Raw genomic sequence first — 20,515 nt, 5'->3', positions numbered from 1 at the left:
ATTTGGGAAAAAACTTATATGCAATATAATAATGCGGAGGCAAATAAATAAGTTCTTTAATTTGCGGAAATTGTACCATTGCAGTGAGCGGGTTGGATAAATTAAAGAGAGAAATATAAATAAGAATAGGCGCTCCATGTGTAGTGTCTTAACTTAAGCGTGTATAGGCAAATTATGTGGTATTGAATGTTAGTAAATGCCTATGTGATTTGTGCACTTATTAACACTCATATGTTTGCACAGTTGGGTTTGATGCACAACACAATATGTTCGCATATACACGTTTGACGCTTAAGACCTTTGCAACTTACAAGACGGCCGAGTTTGAATTGGAAATTCGAAGTTCGCGAGAGTCTCTCTCTCAAAAGCAGGAAAAAACAGTATGGCGACTTATACAAGGTGCTTTCCAAAGTAAACAGAACTTTTTAAATCTAGCGCCTCCTGGTGTCGCTATCTATATGTCGACTAGTGCGTTAGAATCTGCTATCTTTATCGATTGTCCAGTGAGAATTTTATGACATTTCATCGATTGGAAGTGAAGTTATTGCGTTTTAAGTGTCAGTATGTTTGTGTTATCGGTGCGAAAATGAGCTGGAGCCAACGTTAAATTTTGTTTAAAATTGGTAAAACTTTTACCGAATCGTTTGAATTGATGGAACAAGTTTATGGCGATGATTGCCTATCCCGTAGCAGAGTGCACGAGTGGTTTCAACGTTTTCAAAGTGGTCGTGAGGACATAAATGTGGGCCAATCAAAATTCGTGATCACCGAAAATTCCATCGAATCTGTGCGTGAATTCATCAAAAATCAGCCGAAATCATCATTGAAATTGATGGAAATGGAATTGAACATCTGCAAAACATCGATTTATCGCATTTTGACCGAACATTTGGGCTTACGAAAGGTGTGTGCACGGTTTGTTCCGCACAAATTGACTGACGACCAAAAATTGCTCAGAATCGTCTCATCGATCGACGCTTGTGACCGATTATTTGACCAAAAATCACATTTTAACCATTAACCACTCGCCGTATTCACCTGATAAACACTCGTTCGACATGCTTTTGGATCGTGCAAAAAGCTGTATTGAAGCAGAAGTAGATTATTTTGAATAAAATAAATTGATTTTGCCGAAACAATCATTTGATCTGTTTTTTTTTTAAGTCCTGTTTACTTTTGAACACACCTTTATTTTGATTGCACTGACACTTGCACTTGTAAATTGTTTTTTTTTTCGAATTGCACTTGAGGTGTGCGGCACTAATATTGAAGGAATAAAAACGCAATTGGGTACTCAACTTTTAATCCACCGATGCTTGCTGGGGGGACTTCAAAGCAGCACAATACGAGGATGATGTTTGGAGGGTCAGCAGATGAAATCCGACTGGAAGGACCAATGAAAATGTAGTGGGGTGGACGCTGTGTAGTACCAAATGATGTGGTCGAGATGAGTGGTTGCAATGCGGTGGTTGTTCCTTCACTTTAATTATTTTTATTCACAAAGTACTTCACTTGGACGGGGGCGCACATGCGCAGACCTTGTACTGCTAATACAATATTCAGAACTAAAAACTAAGCCTAGTCTAAGCTTATTCTAAGCCTATGCTAGGCGGCCGCCGGTGTGGTGAGTTCACGGTCGGCAGCCGACGACCGACGGACAGTACGCTCTCCTCTCACGCGAACACTAGGAACACAACAACTATTATTAATGTACATGAGCACATTTATAATATTATTACTGTTACTATTATGTGATACTATAGTGATGAAATGATTTTCAAGACGGTCTTGTAATTTTGAAATTTCTTATATGTAAGAAAAGTATATATTAAAACCTACACATTGTATATTATAAAACGATTGGAAGAAAAGTGCAGAGGCTGACGCACGTAAAAAGAAAAATTTAAACAGACATACAGCAAGATTAACCCCAAGCATTAATATGTAAATTCCACACTCAAGTTTACCTAAATCTTAAGTTGATGCATGTATTTCGAATTTTTGCCTGTGAATATTCCTGAAATACTCTTTAATTTTTGTGATTTTTAAGGATATCGCCTGCATATTTAGAAAACAGGAAAAACTCATTGTAATTTATATCTACATAAAATATTCGCAATAGAAAACACTACAAGCTATTAAATGTATAGGGAATACAAAAATAAAATTTAAATTAAAGGTAACACATATTGTATTAAAAGAAAACATATGTTTTATTTCTATAGCTATACGAGTACAATTAAAATTGAAGATAATCTTGCGAATAAAAATATTCAAAACATAATAGAAAACAAGCAAGTCGAGCAGGCTCAACTCTTAAATACCCTGTACCCCCTACCAAAAAGGAAAACATTTTTTTTTATTATATTAACTAAATTATTTAATTAAATTAAATACAAATTATTCAATACGTTCATACGTTTTTCGCCTGTTGGCTGTAATGAGTAAGAGGTCGAAGTCAATGTTCACACCACAAAATGTTTACACGTTAACCACGACGATAACTACGATAACTAGTCGAATCCTTATATAATATAGTTATTTAATTAATTACAATTAATACGGCCCTAACTGTTATTGCTGGGTGGGGAGGTCTCTTCGCCGGAGTCGTGTATGGCTAGCCTGCTAGGTTAAATTCTGCGGAAGTCTATTTGGATGGTTCCGAAGCTTAAGCTGGTACTTTTCTTTCACCTTAGTTATTTTATTTTTGCTTGTTTACATGTATGCGCCAGTCAGCTAGCCATTCTTCTATGGTCACGAGGTGAGATGATAAAAGTTCTGTAGCTCTTGTTGGGCACTTGGAGCGACTTAGGATGGCAGTATCATCAGCAAATGTCGAAATTGTTGTATGACTGTTTGTCGATATATCTGATGTGTATATGATATGCAGTGTCCGTCCCTTGGGATGGTATTCGGAGAGGAAATCTTTGCATTTAACTGCGAAATTTCTTTACTGTAGGTATGACTCATTGAGAAATATACTGCACAGCTCGGCACTTCAATGATCATTTTGGGGGAAATTAAATAGCTTCAATATGATTGGTTAGTGGGAGCAAGACTTTTTCTAAATAGGCTGCCTTCTCTTTGTGTACGTAATGGTGATTCACTCTCGATTGGTGGACATACACCTGATTTAGCTTTCCACAATGGCAATCGTTTGCTTTTTGGGGAGAGTTGCTCCATATAGTCCATTTGAGCTCGGTTTTAATCATCTTCTATGGCTTTGCGTAGTAGATGGTTGGCTATTTTTAATCGCTCCTTTGAGCCTTCACTTATTTCGTTGCAGCTCTTCAATATGCCTGGGAACACGACTGCTTTTGTAAAGTTTATAAGCTGTGATTTCTGGATTGGAATGTTTTGCCGCCAGTGACATTACAGACACTAGTGCTTCAACTGAGGTAATTATGTCATCTTTGCAGTTAATGTTTGGGCAGCCATCAATATGGGAACTTACGTACTTCTTGTATTTAAGCCAATCTATTTTTCTAGAAGTTAAAATGTGTGGGCGCTCCGAGTTCTGTTGGTGGTCATAAAGGTGAAGAAGGATTGGGGGCCAATATGTAGGCCAGCCCGGAGAAATAAAGTGAAGCTTGTTTCGTGGTGTTATTATAGTATTATATAGTTGTCTTCCTTTCGGGTTGATGAGCGGTCACCTATTAGGTCGCAGAAATGTGGAAATTCTGCCTCAGAAACGGAGAAGCGGGGTGGGCAGTATACTGCGGCTAGGCTTAAATAGCCGCTTTGTGCTTCGATATGAATTGTTGTGGCCTGTAGACAAGCCATGATGGCAACGGATAGTGCCTGATGCGACGCTTTATCAAGATGCCAGTACCTCCATGAGCTGATTGGTCGCATAGAAGTTGTAGCCATTGAGATGAAAATAATTTTTGTTTGTTAGATGAGTCTCTGATATGTGCATGGACGCCATGCATGTTGATTGAGGAACTGCAAGAGCTCGCATTTGTGCTGTGAAATGCCATTCGCATTCCTGACGCACTTTTTTAGTGAAGCCATTTAAGTTAATTTCTGTTTGATTAGTAATTCCAGGAGGAGATTTTGATTGCGCATAATTTCCTGCATCGTTTGTTGTATTGCTACCATTGTATTTGTTGGAGTTGCCAGAATTGATTCAATCCTACTAGGCAATTGGGATGGATTTTCAGTGGTATGTTGGGTAGTAGTTTCTGGCCCCTGTTGAGATGTCTGACGATTCATTATTTCTGCAATTGTTTGTTTAGAGACGGAGGCGTACGACTCGTTGGTGTAAAAACCTCTATAGTTATCAGTGTGGTTTCCCCACAGTTGCTACGTTTTTTAGCAGAGGGGTCCTTCTTATTTACAGGGCATTGAGATGTACATCCGTACAGGCACACAGACTGCACGTAGGGTGCGATAGGTTTTTGTGTTTGCGCATATTCCTAGCAGTTTGTGCATTGAACAGGTCCATTTCGTTTGTGCGGTTCCTCAACGGTGATTTTACGGTACAGTAGATTTTGCAGCTTGTAAATTGGGTGTACTTCGTTTTTATTTATAGGCATACAGTCGGGTGTCAGTTCTACCTTGAACATTGGTTGGGGAATTTTATTTCTATTTATTATTTTCATGGCCATTTTGACTTCAAAGCTCTTATCTTTAAGTCCATCTCTTATCTCGCTGACTGGAACTGTTGGCTCGATTCCTTTGATAACCACTTGTAATACCTTGCTACTTTTAAGGTGGTAAGTGTAGTAGTTCATCTTTTCATCGTCAAGGTATTTGACCAGTGATCGATAGGTATTTTCATCATCATATTTTAGTTTCATTTATGCTACACCTTTTTATAGACGTAACATAGAATTTGTTTTCGCCAATTTTGGTAGTGAGTTTTTTTTAACCAATTCTGTACAATTTAAGTGACACACATAAATAGGTGACGGCTTTAGTTGCTTGGCTGTTTCGGCGGTATCTTCTTCAGGTAAACTGAGAGTCGCGAATTTATTGTTTTTCAGTGCCTCAGTTGGCACAGTGTTTTTTGCTGTTTTAGTTATTTTGGGTGCGTTGTTTCTCTTAGTTGCTTGTGGGCTTAGTTTTCGTCGCAGTGAGTTGACAATACCGGGCGCTGAGAGACTGCTGTTGTTGTAGTTGTCGTTGTCGAAGACACAGTTGTAAGCGAGTGTTTTGTACTGGTCGTTGTTGTTATCAGCAATTTATTGGTAAGACAGTAGGGGTCTGGAGCGGGCACTGGGCACTCCATGACCCACTTTGCAATGTGCTGGGTGAGCATGTTATCGCAGGGGAGAGAGAACGTTCTTTTTCCGAATTAGCTTGCAGTAATGCAGTTGTTGTTGGTACCGTTACATCGGGTACGCGTATAGAAAAGTATGCGTTGTTACGAAGTGACGATGTTCGTTTTGTTGTTGTTGCTGCCGAGCGCGATTTTGGCTCATTTTTTCATTGTTGTTTACAGAGCTTATGCTCTTAATCGTTGGAACTGCTTAATTTTTTTACAAAATTTAGTTCGTTTTTCTTAGTTCTAATCACAATATATGATAAATTAATATCGGTCGCACTAGCCTAAGTGCCCATGCATACCCTGAGCGTCTTTTCGCGAATTAATTTTGTTAATTGAAATAAAAATACGTTCACTACTGGCGACAGACATAGCATCAATAGGTAACGGCCACACACATTTGGCGTTACAAACACATGAACGGCGACATCGGTTGCTCGGCGACATACATACATACAAAAGGTAACGCACAAATGCTCTCGGCGAGTTACGCAGCAACCAGATGTAACGGCACATCATCGGAGCCGAACAAACACACGAAGTTCGGCGTCACACACACATACATATCAACGATTTGCACAATTAAAGGCAAGAAGAAACAGCACGCTACAATACGCTACAAGGCTACATACATATAGACAGTGAAAGGGGTGAGTGTTTGTTTTTGGTTCTTGCTTGTGAACAGACATTCCCTCCAATAGTAGAAATGGCAAATTAACTTTCTAACATGCAAATTCGAACTTTGTTCAAGCAAACATCTCCGTCATCTAGCGTACAGCTGCCCAAGTTGACTGTACCTTCCTTTTCTGGCAAATTTATAGAGTGACTTGACTCATACATAACAATGACTCACTATTAAGTGTTCAGATGTTCCATTTCCTTAAGCAAGCCTTGCCTACATGTTGCGACAGCGATATTCATCCAATGGACTCAACCGATAACAACTACGAAACAGCTGGGTCTTTAATTGTCAAACGATACAACAATCCACGTCTACAGTTCATGCATCAGATGAACACATTTTTTGGTTTGCCTTATCTAGCTAAGGATTATTCGACCGATCTGAAGAGGATGCTCAATGTCACAAATGTATGCATCAATGAATTAAAACGTCTCAATATCGCCAATATCGTCTTGCGATCATTGGATAGTACATCAACTTGTGACTAAGCTTCCGTCAACTCTACAAGCATGGGAGCACTTTCTTGGTAGCTCATTTAACGTTCCTACATTTAGTACGTTGGAACAGTTTCTCAATAATCGCCTGATTTAGCCTCGATATTATTGAGAACCACGTCAAGCGGCTCCAACAAATCAGCAACGTACATCCAAAAACTATTCAGGTAATGCGTTTCAGAAACGAAATAGTTTTCACACTACCACGAACGATATAGCTTCTCATCGCTGTGTGAATTGCAACGACAGTTCTCATGTGGTTCGCCGTTGTTCTGACTTTCTCGTACAGGATTGTTTCACTCGATCTATTGCTGAACGCACAAAGGTATGTTTGAATTGTCTTGATTCCGCACATACAAACCAATAAACCAGGCTACATTGCGGCTCCGCAAAAGCTACAAACTAGTAGCTCAGATCAGGCAGTGGTCACAAACACAACGCAACTCATATCGGCAGTGACCAAGCCTTCATCTCAGTTAGTTCGCACTGTACTTTTGCCAACGGCTTTGGTCAAAATATATAATGACGAAACTGGGCAGTCATCCATTGCCAGAGAACTAATAGATAATGGATCTGAAGGAACTCTCTTTACGGAGGATGTTGTACAATCGCTTGGCTTGAAACGTCATCCAATTTCGGCAGAGATCAAGGAAGTCGGTTACAAGTCAAAAAATATATAGTATGTAAATGGATAACCCAGTTCAGACTTAGCTCGTGTACCGACCGACAATTCAGCACTCACATCGACACAGCATATGTTTTACAATCACTAACGTCTCAGCTGCCGAAACAAGACATTCCAATACAGAAATGGCATCACATCCAAGGATTACAACTTGCAGATCCACAGTACTTTAAATCAAATAGAATCGACATAATCATTGGAGTTGACCTAAAACTTTCAGATATTAAAAGAGTTGCTCTCCAGACCAACCAATCGCTTAAAACTCGCAGCGCGGCTGGATTCTTTTTGGACAAATCAATATACTGTCAACGCACACTATCAGTATACAGTGCCATCAAACAAATTTGGAGGTCTTGGTACAAAAGTATTATGAACAAGATCGCATGGATACGGTAAGACGTCTTACTGCAGAAGAACAGTGGTGTGAAGACCATTTTCAACAAACACACATGTGTTAACCAAACGGCAAGTACATAGTACGTTTGCCGCTCAAAACAGTGCTTGACCCTCAGCAGGTACTTGGCAAATCACGACAAATCGCTTTGAACCGGTTCCAATTGTTGGAACGCAAATTTCTACGCCAACCTGACTTACAACAACGATATGATGAAGTCATGCAGGACTACTTTCAATTGCGTACATACAACATATAGATGCTTCATTTCATACAACGAAAACGTCCCATCAAAATTGTGAGCGACAGCTCCCATAGTCTAATCTAGTATTTAATACTAAATAACATGAAAAGAATGCTAAAGTCGAGTAAGCTCAACTCTTAAATACCCTGTACCTCCCACCAAAATGGAAAAAATGAAAAAAAAAACATTTTTAAATAATTAAAAAAATTTATATTAATTAAATTATTTAATTAAATCAAAGACATGTTCATGTACAGTTTCAACAGCATAAATTTACATCAGAATCGTGTCTCTGCGTGTATGTATGCTGCACAAAGTTAAACCAAAGCAGCAACAACAACAACAACTACAGCTGCGGGCAGCGCATGGGCAGCGATTTTATTTACGGCTGTAACTTTCTTCACAATTGACCTATCATGATGAAACTTGGCATACAGACACATAATCACTAACGGGATATAGTTTAGTTCGAAATTCCAAGAACTACGGGAGTTATGAAAAAAAAAACACGAATTGCGGGGGAGTGTATCAAAATAAAAAAATAAACTTGACCTGCCTAGGGCTTATGGGAATCTGGATACCGAGTTTGGTTATTCTAGCTCTTGTACTTGCTGAGATCCTTGCGCTCATACAGACGGACGGAGAGACAGACCGACATAGCTATATCGACTCGTCTTGTCATCCTGATCAATAATAAATATACTTCGTGGGGTCTGCCATGCCTCCTTCTCTGTGTTACATACATGCGCACAAAACTTGTATAGCCTTTCACCCTTTTCACCCTAAATATTCAGTTCAAGTTTAACTCTCATGGTGATTAGACGTCTTTGCGGATCAGTTTGCAATCCGTGCTAGTGAACTTTGCTCTCTTGTGGTTTCTTCTATCACAAGCAAATTATAAACTGTTCTTTTGATTAAAAAAATAAAATTAAAAAAAAAATATATATATATATATATATATATATATATATATATATATATATATATATATATATATATATATATATATATATATATATATATATATATACATATATATAACAAACAAGTGAATAAGAAACTAAAATAAAAGAAATCAAATACAAGTAAACGCTTATAAACTTAATACTACAATGGAGGATCCTCCTGATAGAGGCACAAGCACTGCCTTATTGTTAAATACATCTGGCCCTAAATTTAATAACATAATAAGAAGTGATCCCAATTAATGACTACCTATTAAATGTTTCACCATTTCCTATAAAAAAAAACAAATTGACTATACATGCGGCTCTGAAGTCGACTTTTGCAAAAAAAAACGCATAATGGAATTCTTCTAGTTAAAACCAAAAACAACACACAAGCCATCAAGCTCCTTAAACTTAAAGCTTTTTCAAGCTCAATACCACTTAACTACACAAAGGGCGTAATTTATTCAAATGCATTGCGAGGCATTCCAGACACCGAAATTGTAAAAGAGCTTCTAAACGAACAAGTCACCGAAATACGCAAGATACTGAAAAGAATAAAAGGTAATTTGAAAGAGACAGGTCTCGTAATTGTGACGTTTGCAGCTCTAAAGGTCCCTGACTATTTAATGATCGACTATGAGAAATCTCCAGTCCGACAATACATAACATGACATTGACGCCATGCACATATCAGAGATTCACCTAACAAACAAAAATTATTTTCATCTCAATGGCTACAACTTCTATGCGACCAATCATTCCGATGGTAAGGCTCATTGAGGTACTGGCATCCTGATAACCAGTCTTGATTGATTTTGCTATTAAAAGAATACTGCCAGATGTGTGTGGAGCACTTAACAGATCTATCATCGGATCACTCGCCAATCCTTCTTCACCTTTATGACCACCCACAGTACTCGGAGCGCCCACACTTTCTAACTTCTAGAAAACCAGATTAGCTTAAATACAGGAAGTACGTAAGTTCCGATATTGATGGCTGCCCAAACATTAACTGCAAAGATGACATAATTACCTCAGTTAAAGCACTAGTGTCTGTAATGTCACTGGCGGCAAAACATTCCAATCCAGAAATCACAGCTTATAAACTTTACAAAAGCAGTCGTGTTCCCAGGCATATTGAAGAGCTGCTACGAAATAAGTGAAGGCTCAAAGGAGCGATTAAAACTAGCCAACCATCTACTACGCAAAGCCCTAGAAGATGAGAAACACCGAGCTCAAATGGACTATATGGAGCAACTCTCTCCAAACAGCACACGATTCCCATTGTGGAAAGCTAAATCAGGTGTATGTCCACCAACTGAGAGTGAATCACCATTACGTACACAAAGAGGAAAATGGGCTCGCAGCAACGAAGAGAAGGCAAATCTATTTGCCGCCCATTTCGAAAAAGTCTTCAAACCACATCCAGCAACAAATAGCTTTGTGCTCCCAATAACCAATCATCTTGAAGCTACCACGCCTATCTGGAATAGGCGTTACAAGTGTCATTAAGGGCCAAGTTTCAAAGCAAATAAAAGCACCAGGCCGATTAAATTTCCCCCAAAATAATGATTGAATTGCCGACTTGTGCAGTATATTTTCTCACCATCATTTTCAACAGCATGATGAAATGGGGCTATTATTCTCAACAATGGAGAAAATATGTCATCACAATGATTCATACAGCCGGAAAGGACAAGTCTCAGCCATCATCATATAGATCTATCAGTCTCCTGCCGTGCCTATCGAAAATATTCGAAAAACTACTCCTGAATCGCATCGAGCAGCATCTACACACCAACAGTGCAATACCAAATCACCAATTTGGTTTTCGTGAAAAAATGGAACCATTGAACAAGTCAACCGAATAACCTCTGAGATACGAAATGCATTTGAAAAACGAGAGTATTGCTCCGCTGTTTTTCTGGATGTCGCCCAAGCCTTTGACCGAGTTTGGCTGGATGGCTTGGTTTACAAAATTAAAATATTACTTCCACAGAACATCCATAAAATACTGGAGTTAGATGCAAAGATTTCCTCTCCGAATACCATCCAATTGAAGCTGGTGTACCCCAAGGGAGCGTGCTTGGACTGACACTGTATATCATATACACAGCAGATATACCGACAAACAGTCATACAACAATTTCGACATTTGCTGATGATACTGCCATCCTAAGTCGCTCCAAGTGCCCAACAAGAGCTACAGAACTCTTATCATCTCACCTCGTGGGTATAGAAGAATGGCTAGCAGACTGGTGCATACATGTAAACGAGCAAGAGTGCAAACATGCCCCCTTTACCCTAAACAAAACTTACTTGTCCTCCAATGTCGCTAAACAACATCAATATTCCACAAGAATCCGAAGTATCATACCTTGGTGACCATTTGGATAGACGGCTTACTTGGCGCAAATACATCGAAGCGAAGAGAGATCAACTGAAACTAAAAGCTATTAATCTACATTGGCTTATAAACGTCCGTTCACCACTAAAACTGGAGTACAAAGTTCTCTTATACAATGCAGTACTCAAAGCAATTTGGACATATGGCTCTGAACTATAGGGAAACGCTTCCATTAGTAATTTAGAGTTAATCGAGAGATCTCAATCGAAGATACTGAGAACCATCAATGGGGCACCCAGGTACATACGGAGTGGAAATATCCGGAAAGATTGTGGGATCTGTTAAAGATGAAATAGCTAAGGTGAAAGCAAAGTACCAGCTTAAGCTTCGGAACCATCCAAATAGACTTGCGCAGAATTTAACCTGGCGGGCTAGCCATACACGACTCCGACGAATAGACCTCCCCACCCAGCAATAACAGTTAGGGCTGTAATTTAATATTTAATTGTAATTAATAAAATAACTATATTAGATAAGGATTCGACTACTTATCGTAAGTCTCTGAGAGAGAAGATTCGATAAATAAATAAAACTTAAAAAATGTCTGTCTCCAAAAACTCAGACGCCGACGCTCCTATGTATGTGTGAGTAACTCAGTGCTGTACCGTTTCTTTCGATGATGTATGTTGAGAATGGCATCATCGTTGTATGTATGTATTGAATGACGACGAAGACTAATGCGCCGTCACTTAGATGTGTACACCTTGGCAACGCCGATAGTGCTTGGCCGTTACCCTTTATAGGAATGTATGTAGATGTACACCAACGCAATTTTGTTCGATCGTAGAATGTTTGTATGCGAGTTGAGAACTTAAGACTGGGGATTGCCGCACGCCACCTATATGTGTATGTACTGTTGGGACTTGGGATTGCCGCACGCCTCTTATATGTGAGTGAGTTCTTGAGACTGGGGATTGCCGCACGTCTTCTTTATGTGTATGTTCAGACTGGGGATTGCCGCACGTCTGTATGTATTACACCAGCAAGCTGAAAATTGTGAAATAACGGATCCCCTCATGTGCCACCATAAAATGTTGAGTCGTACTCGTTTGTAGCGGCAACGATGAGCAAACTGACTTTAACTGCTCAGGGGTGTAACGTTATATATATATTCTCATATTCTCCAGACTTGGCACATTCGGACTATTACTTGTTCCGGTCTCTGTAAAAATTTTTGGATGCGTAAACTTTCACCTCAAATCAGGACGTCAAAAACCACTTGGACTAGTTTTTTGCCTGCAGGGATTAAATGGAAAATTCGAGCTTCAATGGGGAGAAAACGAGCTTAAACAAGAAAGGAATGCTTGAAGACTGAGAGATGTACTTGATGCTAGCTGAGAAATTTCTCCATCAGTTTGCTGGGCGCCATAGATAGTCCGCGCATCAAAACTGCTTGGCATGTTAATCGCGTTAATGCGTGAGAGTGCATCGGCAACGGCATTGTCTGTTCCAGGCGTGTGGACGATTTCCGTCGAGAACTACGAAATGAAGTCAAGCTGGCGAAGCTGTCGTAGCGATGCTTTGGTGGCCTTTTGTGCAAACGCTTAAGCTAGTGGTTTATGATCATTCTGGATGATAAAAGGTTGACCCTCAAGGATGTGCTTGAAAAAGATTATCGCAGCGAAGATGGCTAGTAGTTCACGATCATAAGTGCTGTAGTTCTTTTCCGCAGGGCTTAGCTTACGCGAGAAGAAACTGACAGCACGCCAGACATCACCATCCAGTTGCTCGAGAGCGGCACCAATTGCAGTATCCGATGCATCTGTTTTTAAGGATAATTGAGTTGACGGTGCGAGGAATGTTGCTCGCACTGCACTGTATATTCCTTGTTAACAACTTTCGAAGGCTTTGTTTGCCTCAGTCGTCCAGGCTATTTCACGCTTGTCGTTCTTTGTTGCGCCTTTAAGATACTTAGTAAGCGGAGTTTGTGTTTCGGCTGCATGGGGAATTAGCCGTCGATAGTAGTTGACCATTCCGAGAAACCTTCGCAACTCCATAATTGATTTGGGCGAAAATCACTGATTGCCTGGGAGCGCTCAGCAGGGGGCTTAAAACCTTGAGGAGTAAATTAACCTCTCTTTTACCAAGTTGTGGGTTTCAAATTTTGCGTAGAATTTCAAACGTTGTTGAAAGATGTTGCAGATGCCGACAAAAGAGAGTACGCGGAATAAGCTGTCACTGTGACGTTGAAAGGTTTGAGCTGCACTTCGCAGGCTGGTGGCATGCCAATAAACTCAAACAGTCCAAAAGGAGTCGTGACAGCGGTTTTCGGAATGTTTTTCGACACAACTGGTATGGTAGAGAAAACTTTTCAGCCATCTAGTCGCTGGAGGATATCTTCACAGTGTGGAACAGGATACCTATCTGGAATGGTGCGAGAGTTTAGTTTTCGATAGTCACCTGTGGTACGCCAACCCTTGTGTTTCTTAGGAACCAGGTGGATTGGACTGGCCAATTCACTACTTGAAGGTCGAATAACCCCACATTGCAGTAGGAGATCTAAATCACAGAGTGCGGGGTCCAGGTTTTCACCAGTCAGACGTCTTGGCTTGTTGAAAACTGGGGGGCCGTGAGTCTCGATGTAATGCGCTACGTCTTCATTGACGTGTGTTGCAGGAGACGTGCTTGGTCGAGTGATTTCGATGTAACGTGTAAGTAGGTCCACATACGGCCGGGCTGTGCTGCAGTAGTTCTGCGCGTTGATTGTGGAAGTGTTGTAGAGTTGTACTTCAGTTAACTCTCCTTTGGTTAACCGTGAAGTGGTGGGATCAATGAGGCGTTTGCCTTTGAGATCAATTAATAAGTCGTGATGCGTGAGGAAATCAGCGCCAATTATTGCTGACTGCACGTTGGCAATTATGAAGGACCAGTTGAACTTGCGTCGTAGGTTGAGATCAAATGATATGTTTATGGTGTTTGGGCATTTTATGTCTTAAATTTAAAATGAGCAGATTAAGTCAGAAAATATTTGAATTCTAGATTTAAGTTATTTGAATTGTATACATAATTCGTAAGTAAGCACTAATTGTAAGTGCGCTTATGAATGTTTATTTGTAACAACAGCTGATTAGGTTGTTCTCTTGCTCTCTCGCTGTTAACATAAGATCCACAACATTTGATATGCGTATGCTAACCGTATGAACACCTGGATCTCAGAGACTATAAGAGATTGATGCAAGTCTGTACATGAAATGTAAAAAAATATATTAGGTTTGCATGAAGTGAAAAATGTAACAGGCAGAAGGAGGCGTGGCAGACCCCACAAAGTATATACTTCTATATTCTTGATCAGCATGACAAAACTAGTCGATCATGTATGTTTGTCTGGCCGTCTGTCCGTCCATATGAGCACATGGATCTTAGAGTCTGTAAGAGCTAGAGACACCTAGTTTTGCACAAAGATGTGTGTACGCAATACGAGTTTGTTTTATTTTTTCGATTTCCTCCCCCCACTTCCACCCTATGGGGGTTTTTCTGTACCGCCGTTCGTATAATCGCCTATATCTCGGAGACTATAAGGCCTAGGGACATCAAACTTGAAGTGCAAGATGCCGTATGTGAATACACAGAAAATGTGTTTTTTGGAATTCCCCAGTCTCATCTTCCATAAGTTATGGAAGAGATGAGATGAGATCACTACAACCATGTTCGCCTACCAGCGTTGTCACTTGACGTAGTAGTTGCAATAGTTTTATATCTCCCAGCTCAAGCTCTGATATTGCCCGATGTAGTTGGCGATCAGGAGATTCAGTGAATCGTTTGATAATTACTGCCTTCAAATTGTCGTATTTATTGGCCAAGGGTGGACGCATTAGTACATCAGTAAGTTCAGAAATAATATCTGCGTCCAATGTGCTCAGCAAGTGATAATACCTTATATTATCGGCAGTAATGTGGTGGCACTGAAATTGCGCTTCAACTTGCAAAAACCAAAGTGGCGTATGATGCTTCGAAAATGGAGGCAATTTGCAGCGTTGACTGTCTCAACTGCCAGCGTTCCATTGTTGCTGTTGTAATTTTGTGCAGTTTCATCAGTGTCAGGTGGCGGTGGCTCAATTACGCTTTCCTGGTTATCCATCATAATGTATTTTAATTGTATGCGTTGTGTGTAACAAAATGCGGGGTCACCAATGTAGAAACCAGGTATTTAATGTGATAGATTTATTAATTACTGTGCTGAAATGATTACATGTAGAATGTGTATGTGTCTAGTGCAACCGAAGAACAAGACTGATCGCTAAAAAAAATCCCAGTTCATAAGGCTTTGTTTTAGACGATGCGGTGCTGCCAGACTGGGCTGTGGCCGCTGAGACCGAGTCGCCACATGTATGCACATTTTCGTAATTTCTGAATTCAATTTCTAATGCTAATTTTGGCAAAACATAGATCCCCACAACAGGACGCATTTTTCATGAAATTTAGGGAAGTACACCCCGTAATGTTATAAAAAATGTAAAATAATTTAAATTTTAATAAGAAACAAAGCTCAGATCGCTTCTCAAACATTTGTGTTGTATTTTTTCAACAATTAACTGACGTTTTCGCAAATGCAAATGCAAATGGCAAATTTGTTTTCTATTTAACATAGGACGTTACAGAATTTAAACACAATTAGTCAGTCAAATGTACTCGTCGACAGGCAGATGTTGCCGGCAGCTGGCTTTGAAGTGAAGTTCGAAAAAATGAAATCTTTCGAAGTTCTGTGGCACCGACGTATTTTCTGGGAGTTTTCAAAAACAACTGTAGCCGAAACCACCGGAGTTTTCTTTGGCACCATTGATAATCACTAACCGGCGGTATTTTGAATCTGAGTACAAAATTCCAAATATTATGGGAGTTATGGAAAAAACACGAATTGGAGAGTGGGGGGTGAATGAGAAAAAAACACAAATTTTATTTTAAAAATGTCTTTTATTTTAATCAAAACTCCTAGCAAAGCAACTAGATTTGAAACATCCCAAAATAGATTTCTGTGACACCGAGAATTGGTTTTGGAGCGAAACGTGCCAAGTTACTTTACTTTAATTAAGACGAAAGTTATAGCCAAAAATATTTTCGTTGCCGAGGCTTAGCCCGCAACTGTTGTTGTTGTTGCTGCTTTGACATAATTATGTACTGCATACATACACGCATATAAACACACATAGACACGATGATGTATATGTATTCTCAAGGGTGTAGGCAGGTGGCCTATATAAAGTCCTTATAAAATCTAAGTTGGATTTGTTGAAGTTTTTTCATTGATCGTATACATAAGTTATTTTTTAAATGCATCATGCGTTATTTAATCAAAAATTTAATTTGTTGCCCCCCCCCTCCCCCTCCCCACTCCTTTGGTAAAAGCTGCCTACGCCCTTGTGTATGCTGTTGAAACTGTGCATAAACATGTCTTCATTTTTGTATGTATGTATTAAATATATTCAATTTAATAAATTGATTAAATTTTTTTAATAATTTAATTTTTTTAATAATTTTTTCTTTTAATTTTCTTTTTTTGTGGAGAGCATAGTCTATTTTACTGTCGTGCTTTCCCGGCTGTTGTTGTTTTCGGTTATGTTCGTGAGTAGACCGCAAAGAGAAAAACGTTCAACAGTTATTTGCAAGCTCTGCTGTGAAGTCGAATTTTGTTAAGGAACTTCCTTTTGGTCGACTTGACTCCTGGTTGCGCTCCCTTGCTAGGCTATGTTACGAGACTCTTAATTGGACGTTTCTGCTGCCCAATCGTTCCCAAAGTTTTACGTATTCAATAGTTGTGATCTACGTATAGAACCACGTCGGAGTCACCAAAATGTAGAGATGAATGCTGATTGCAACTAGTACATAAGCTGGTCCCAGCTCTCCCAGGTGGATTCGCAGTTCTTCTATGTTACAAAGAACACGCAGAAGTTCTACTGATAGTGGTGTCTTTATTTAGTAACTCTTAATGAACAACTGATTACCTAAAAAATAGTTAGGCTATTTATATAATTTTGGGATGGGTCAGTAATTACAGGAACACGGCCGACGGCTGCAGTGGCTTGAGGGCTATGAAGCCACGGTAGTGACGTATTGTACGTCGATAATGCAAAATCAGGTCAGAATTCACGGAAGTACGGAACTTGGCGGTGAATCTGACCGAATTTGTATTATGTTGCTGGTATGTTGATATTCAGCGCACAATTGACCTTTGTTAAACTATATTATACAATATGCGGATGTTTAAAGCTTGTACCAACAAATAGTGTTCATTGTTGTGTGCTGTGCATTATATGTCTATGACGAGTATGGTTGTATGATTGTGTGTGAATTGAAGTTAGACCTATGGCATGTATATAAATTGAGTTTTGATTTGGTTTTATAGCTAATGGATTGTGTGTATTACAGTAATGTTTGCTTTGTGTGTATACTCACCCAATAAACTATTTTATGGTTTGTCTCTTGCATTTTGCTACATTTGAATTATTGTATGTTGCGGCCTATGTTGTGGATGAGTGTATATAAACTATGATCGCTATTGTGATGTTGGGTGTATAAGTTACGCAAAATGCCGTCTTCGATGAACGGTGAACGGTGTAAGCGGATGCATGAGAATCCGGGAGTGGTCCGGTGCAGGTTCATTTATGCTGGAATAGCTAAAAGGTTTCCAATCGGTGGCCCAACAGTAATATAAACGGTATAAATTACAGCAATGCTGAAACAATGTATTTGAAAAGTATAATAATAATAATACTAATTTGGTGCATTCTAAAGCTTAATAACATAATTGAAAAGCTTATCTCTAAATGAAACGCTACATAGTCATGGTCGGCAAGCCGTCTCAGCATGCTTAAGCCGAATTAATATGTCAACGGCTGCAACGTTAGTCCTTGCGAACCCCTTTGGTGCTATTCCTCCACTTAGTTGGATGTTGCAGCCGGACCTTGGTCGGGGAGGCGCTAAGCTCTTAGATTCTTCACAATTTACTTTGCTGTTATGTCTCCCGCCGCCGACAGTAAAGGTGTTAAAAATATCCACATTAGCGACAGTCCACATTTTCTTTCACGGCTGTGACTGTGTAACTGTCTTACCGCCCTTAATAAGTTCACTTTTGATGTGAAGGCGGAGAGCGAAGTCAAATATTTATAGGGTTTGACATTGAAGGCTTGTAGCATATTTAATTTAAATAAACGCATACAAATGCCCAAGGAACGACCACATGCTTTGTTCAATTTACAAATATATAACGGCCGAATTTTTTTTAATGGTTACGTCACGTTATTGCGTCACCTAAAATTGTTTCCAATATATATAATACGCTCTATCCTATTCCACTGCTTCACTTTTTTATCGTTGCCACTTTGACACATGATTGTTAAATAGAATATCGATAAAATATATATTCTTATTCTCGATATTATTGAGGGTTCCTTGCATCTCTAGTATCGATTGCTTTTTCTTCCTTTCTTTCGCTGCATCATGGCTGACCAGGTAGTTTGGAGTTAATATTTGATAATATTTAAACATGCTCTTACTAACGTCTGAGTTAAAAAGATCATGTAATTAAGTTGACATTTGAAAGAGGGTGTATTTTATTGTAACTTGTTGCAATGGGAATGGATTAATTAGTATTCAACCTAACCAACAATTTCGGCATGTGTGCTGGTATTTTAGTGCTCATATGTACATTTTCTGGCAAGTAGGAAATTCAATTTGTAAACAGCAAATGTAGCATTTTCGTGGTAACACATTTTTATTGTCTAATTGGCTTAAGACTAAAATGATTAATATAGGCAAGAAACTTGACTAATGCATTGTACTCTTTTCTTCCCATGTGCTTTTTCAATATTCGTGGTCTTACTTGAACGCAAACACCAACGAACACGTGTGTTTTTTATCTCCACATATACTTAACAGAACGAGCGCGCCTTTCAAAAACAATTTGGTGTGAACCTAAACCGTAAAGTAAAACCTGGGATCACAAAAAAAAAAACATTGCGTCGTTACCGCGATGTTGGCTTAGGTTTTAAAACTCCACGGGAGGTATGTTTAAACAAAATAATTGTGTATACGCAAATAAGTTACTTTTCCCCAGGCTATCGATGGCACCTACATTGACAAGAAATGTCCATGGACTGGCAATGTCCGAATTCGCGGACGCATTCTTACTGGTGTCGTGCGTAAGACGAAAATGCAGCGCACTATTGTCATCCGCCGCGACTATTTACACTTTGTGCGCAAATACAGTCGTTTTGAGAAGCGCCATCGCAATATGAGTGTGCATTGTTCCCCTGCATTCAGGTACGATTTACATTATAATTAAATTATATTTCTGGTTCTAAGCTAAAATGATGACAAAATCATGACGGTCTTCATAAACAAATTGCTGAAGCAACTTGACTATTACACAAATCAACTGACAATTGTTCCATGCCTCTGTATAGGTGACTTGTTATAAGTATATTAATAGCATTTGCATATGTTCTTTATTGTAGAGATGTGGAACACGGAGATATTGTTACCATTGGCGAGTGCCGTCCTCTTTCGAAAACCGTGCGATTCAATGTCTTGAAAGTCAGCAAAGGACAGGGTGCCAAAAAGAGCTTCAAGAAATTTTAAATGTGGATACAGTTTTTGCGTCAATATTCTTTGTGAATAAATCAAATATGTATCTAAAAATATTTGCAACTCTCTATATTTCTTCGATCTCTAATTTTTTGCAGTTTTAGGTGGGTATTCGTAAATATAACCTCAATATTTTAATTTTTATTTGAGGTTTTGGTTTACTGAAAGAAATATGCCCGTACTAAACTAATATGTTTATCCAATAAACAGTGCCGTGTATAATATATAAAGTGCCAAAAGTAAAAGTAGTTTTAACAGGAGAGTTCTCGTTAAGTAGTTTAATAATATATTTAAAGTATTTTTTGTAAATGTTAGCTATTAACAAAATTCAACAATAATTTCTTTATATAGGTGAAAGGTAATTTATGGAATCAAACCCTTTTATAATTTTTGTATTCCCAGTAAAGAAATTATATATTTAGTGCGAATGTATGTGACATACGGAAGGAGACGTGGCACACGCCATATCTATATATATAAAACAGTTCTTCCAGGCTCCAACGTTTGTATGAAAAGTCTACAATTTTCATCTGATTAACTTCGAACTTAGTTTGCATACTCTCAGAAACTGCATACTTGGTTTTTTGAAATTATTCCTGGGGCCTGAAATATGGGTGTTTTCCTGTTAAAAAAATTTTTGGTCACAAAAGGAAACCGCGAAACAGCCCAAACGGGAAAAGCTAGGAAGCTGAAATTTGGGCTCAATTATCCTATTATAGGAGGGGAAATAAGCTCCAACGTTTGTATGAAAAACCACACTTTTTCAACAGATCGACTTCAAACTGGGTGTCTAAAATCAATAAAAGAATA

General features: G+C 39.0%; 1 protein-coding gene across 2 annotated transcripts; it reads left to right on the top strand.

Moving 5' to 3' along the window:
* The first annotated feature begins 18,530 nt into the window (after positions 1–18,530).
* On the top strand, positions 18,531–19,761 carry LOC115628164 (40S ribosomal protein S11). 2 transcript variants are annotated; one of them, XM_030524145.1, is made up of 4 exons: positions 18,531–18,571; positions 18,998–19,123; positions 19,176–19,381; positions 19,576–19,761. In XM_030524145.1, exons 1-4 carry the CDS (start codon positions 18,560–18,562, stop codon positions 19,697–19,699), a joined length of 468 nt encoding a protein of 155 aa, XP_030380005.1. In that variant the 5' UTR covers positions 18,531–18,559; the 3' UTR covers positions 19,700–19,761. The 2 variants fall into 2 exon arrangements, with proteins under 2 accessions (XP_030380005.1, XP_030380004.1); XM_030524144.1 differs by lacking the exon at positions 18,531–18,571 and adding an exon at positions 18,747–18,779.
* The last annotated feature ends 754 nt before the right edge of the window (positions 19,762–20,515 follow it).

Source organism: Scaptodrosophila lebanonensis, unplaced genomic scaffold (genome assembly GCF_003285725.1).
Source record: "Scaptodrosophila lebanonensis strain 11010-0011.00,11010-0021.00 unplaced genomic scaffold, SlebRS2 tig00000110-arrow-arrow-pilon, whole genome shotgun sequence".
NCBI classification, from domain to species: domain Eukaryota; kingdom Metazoa; phylum Arthropoda; class Insecta; order Diptera; family Drosophilidae; genus Scaptodrosophila; species Scaptodrosophila lebanonensis.
Note: the sequence above shows the minus strand (reverse complement) of the source record. Positions and strands in the feature narration are given on the sequence as shown.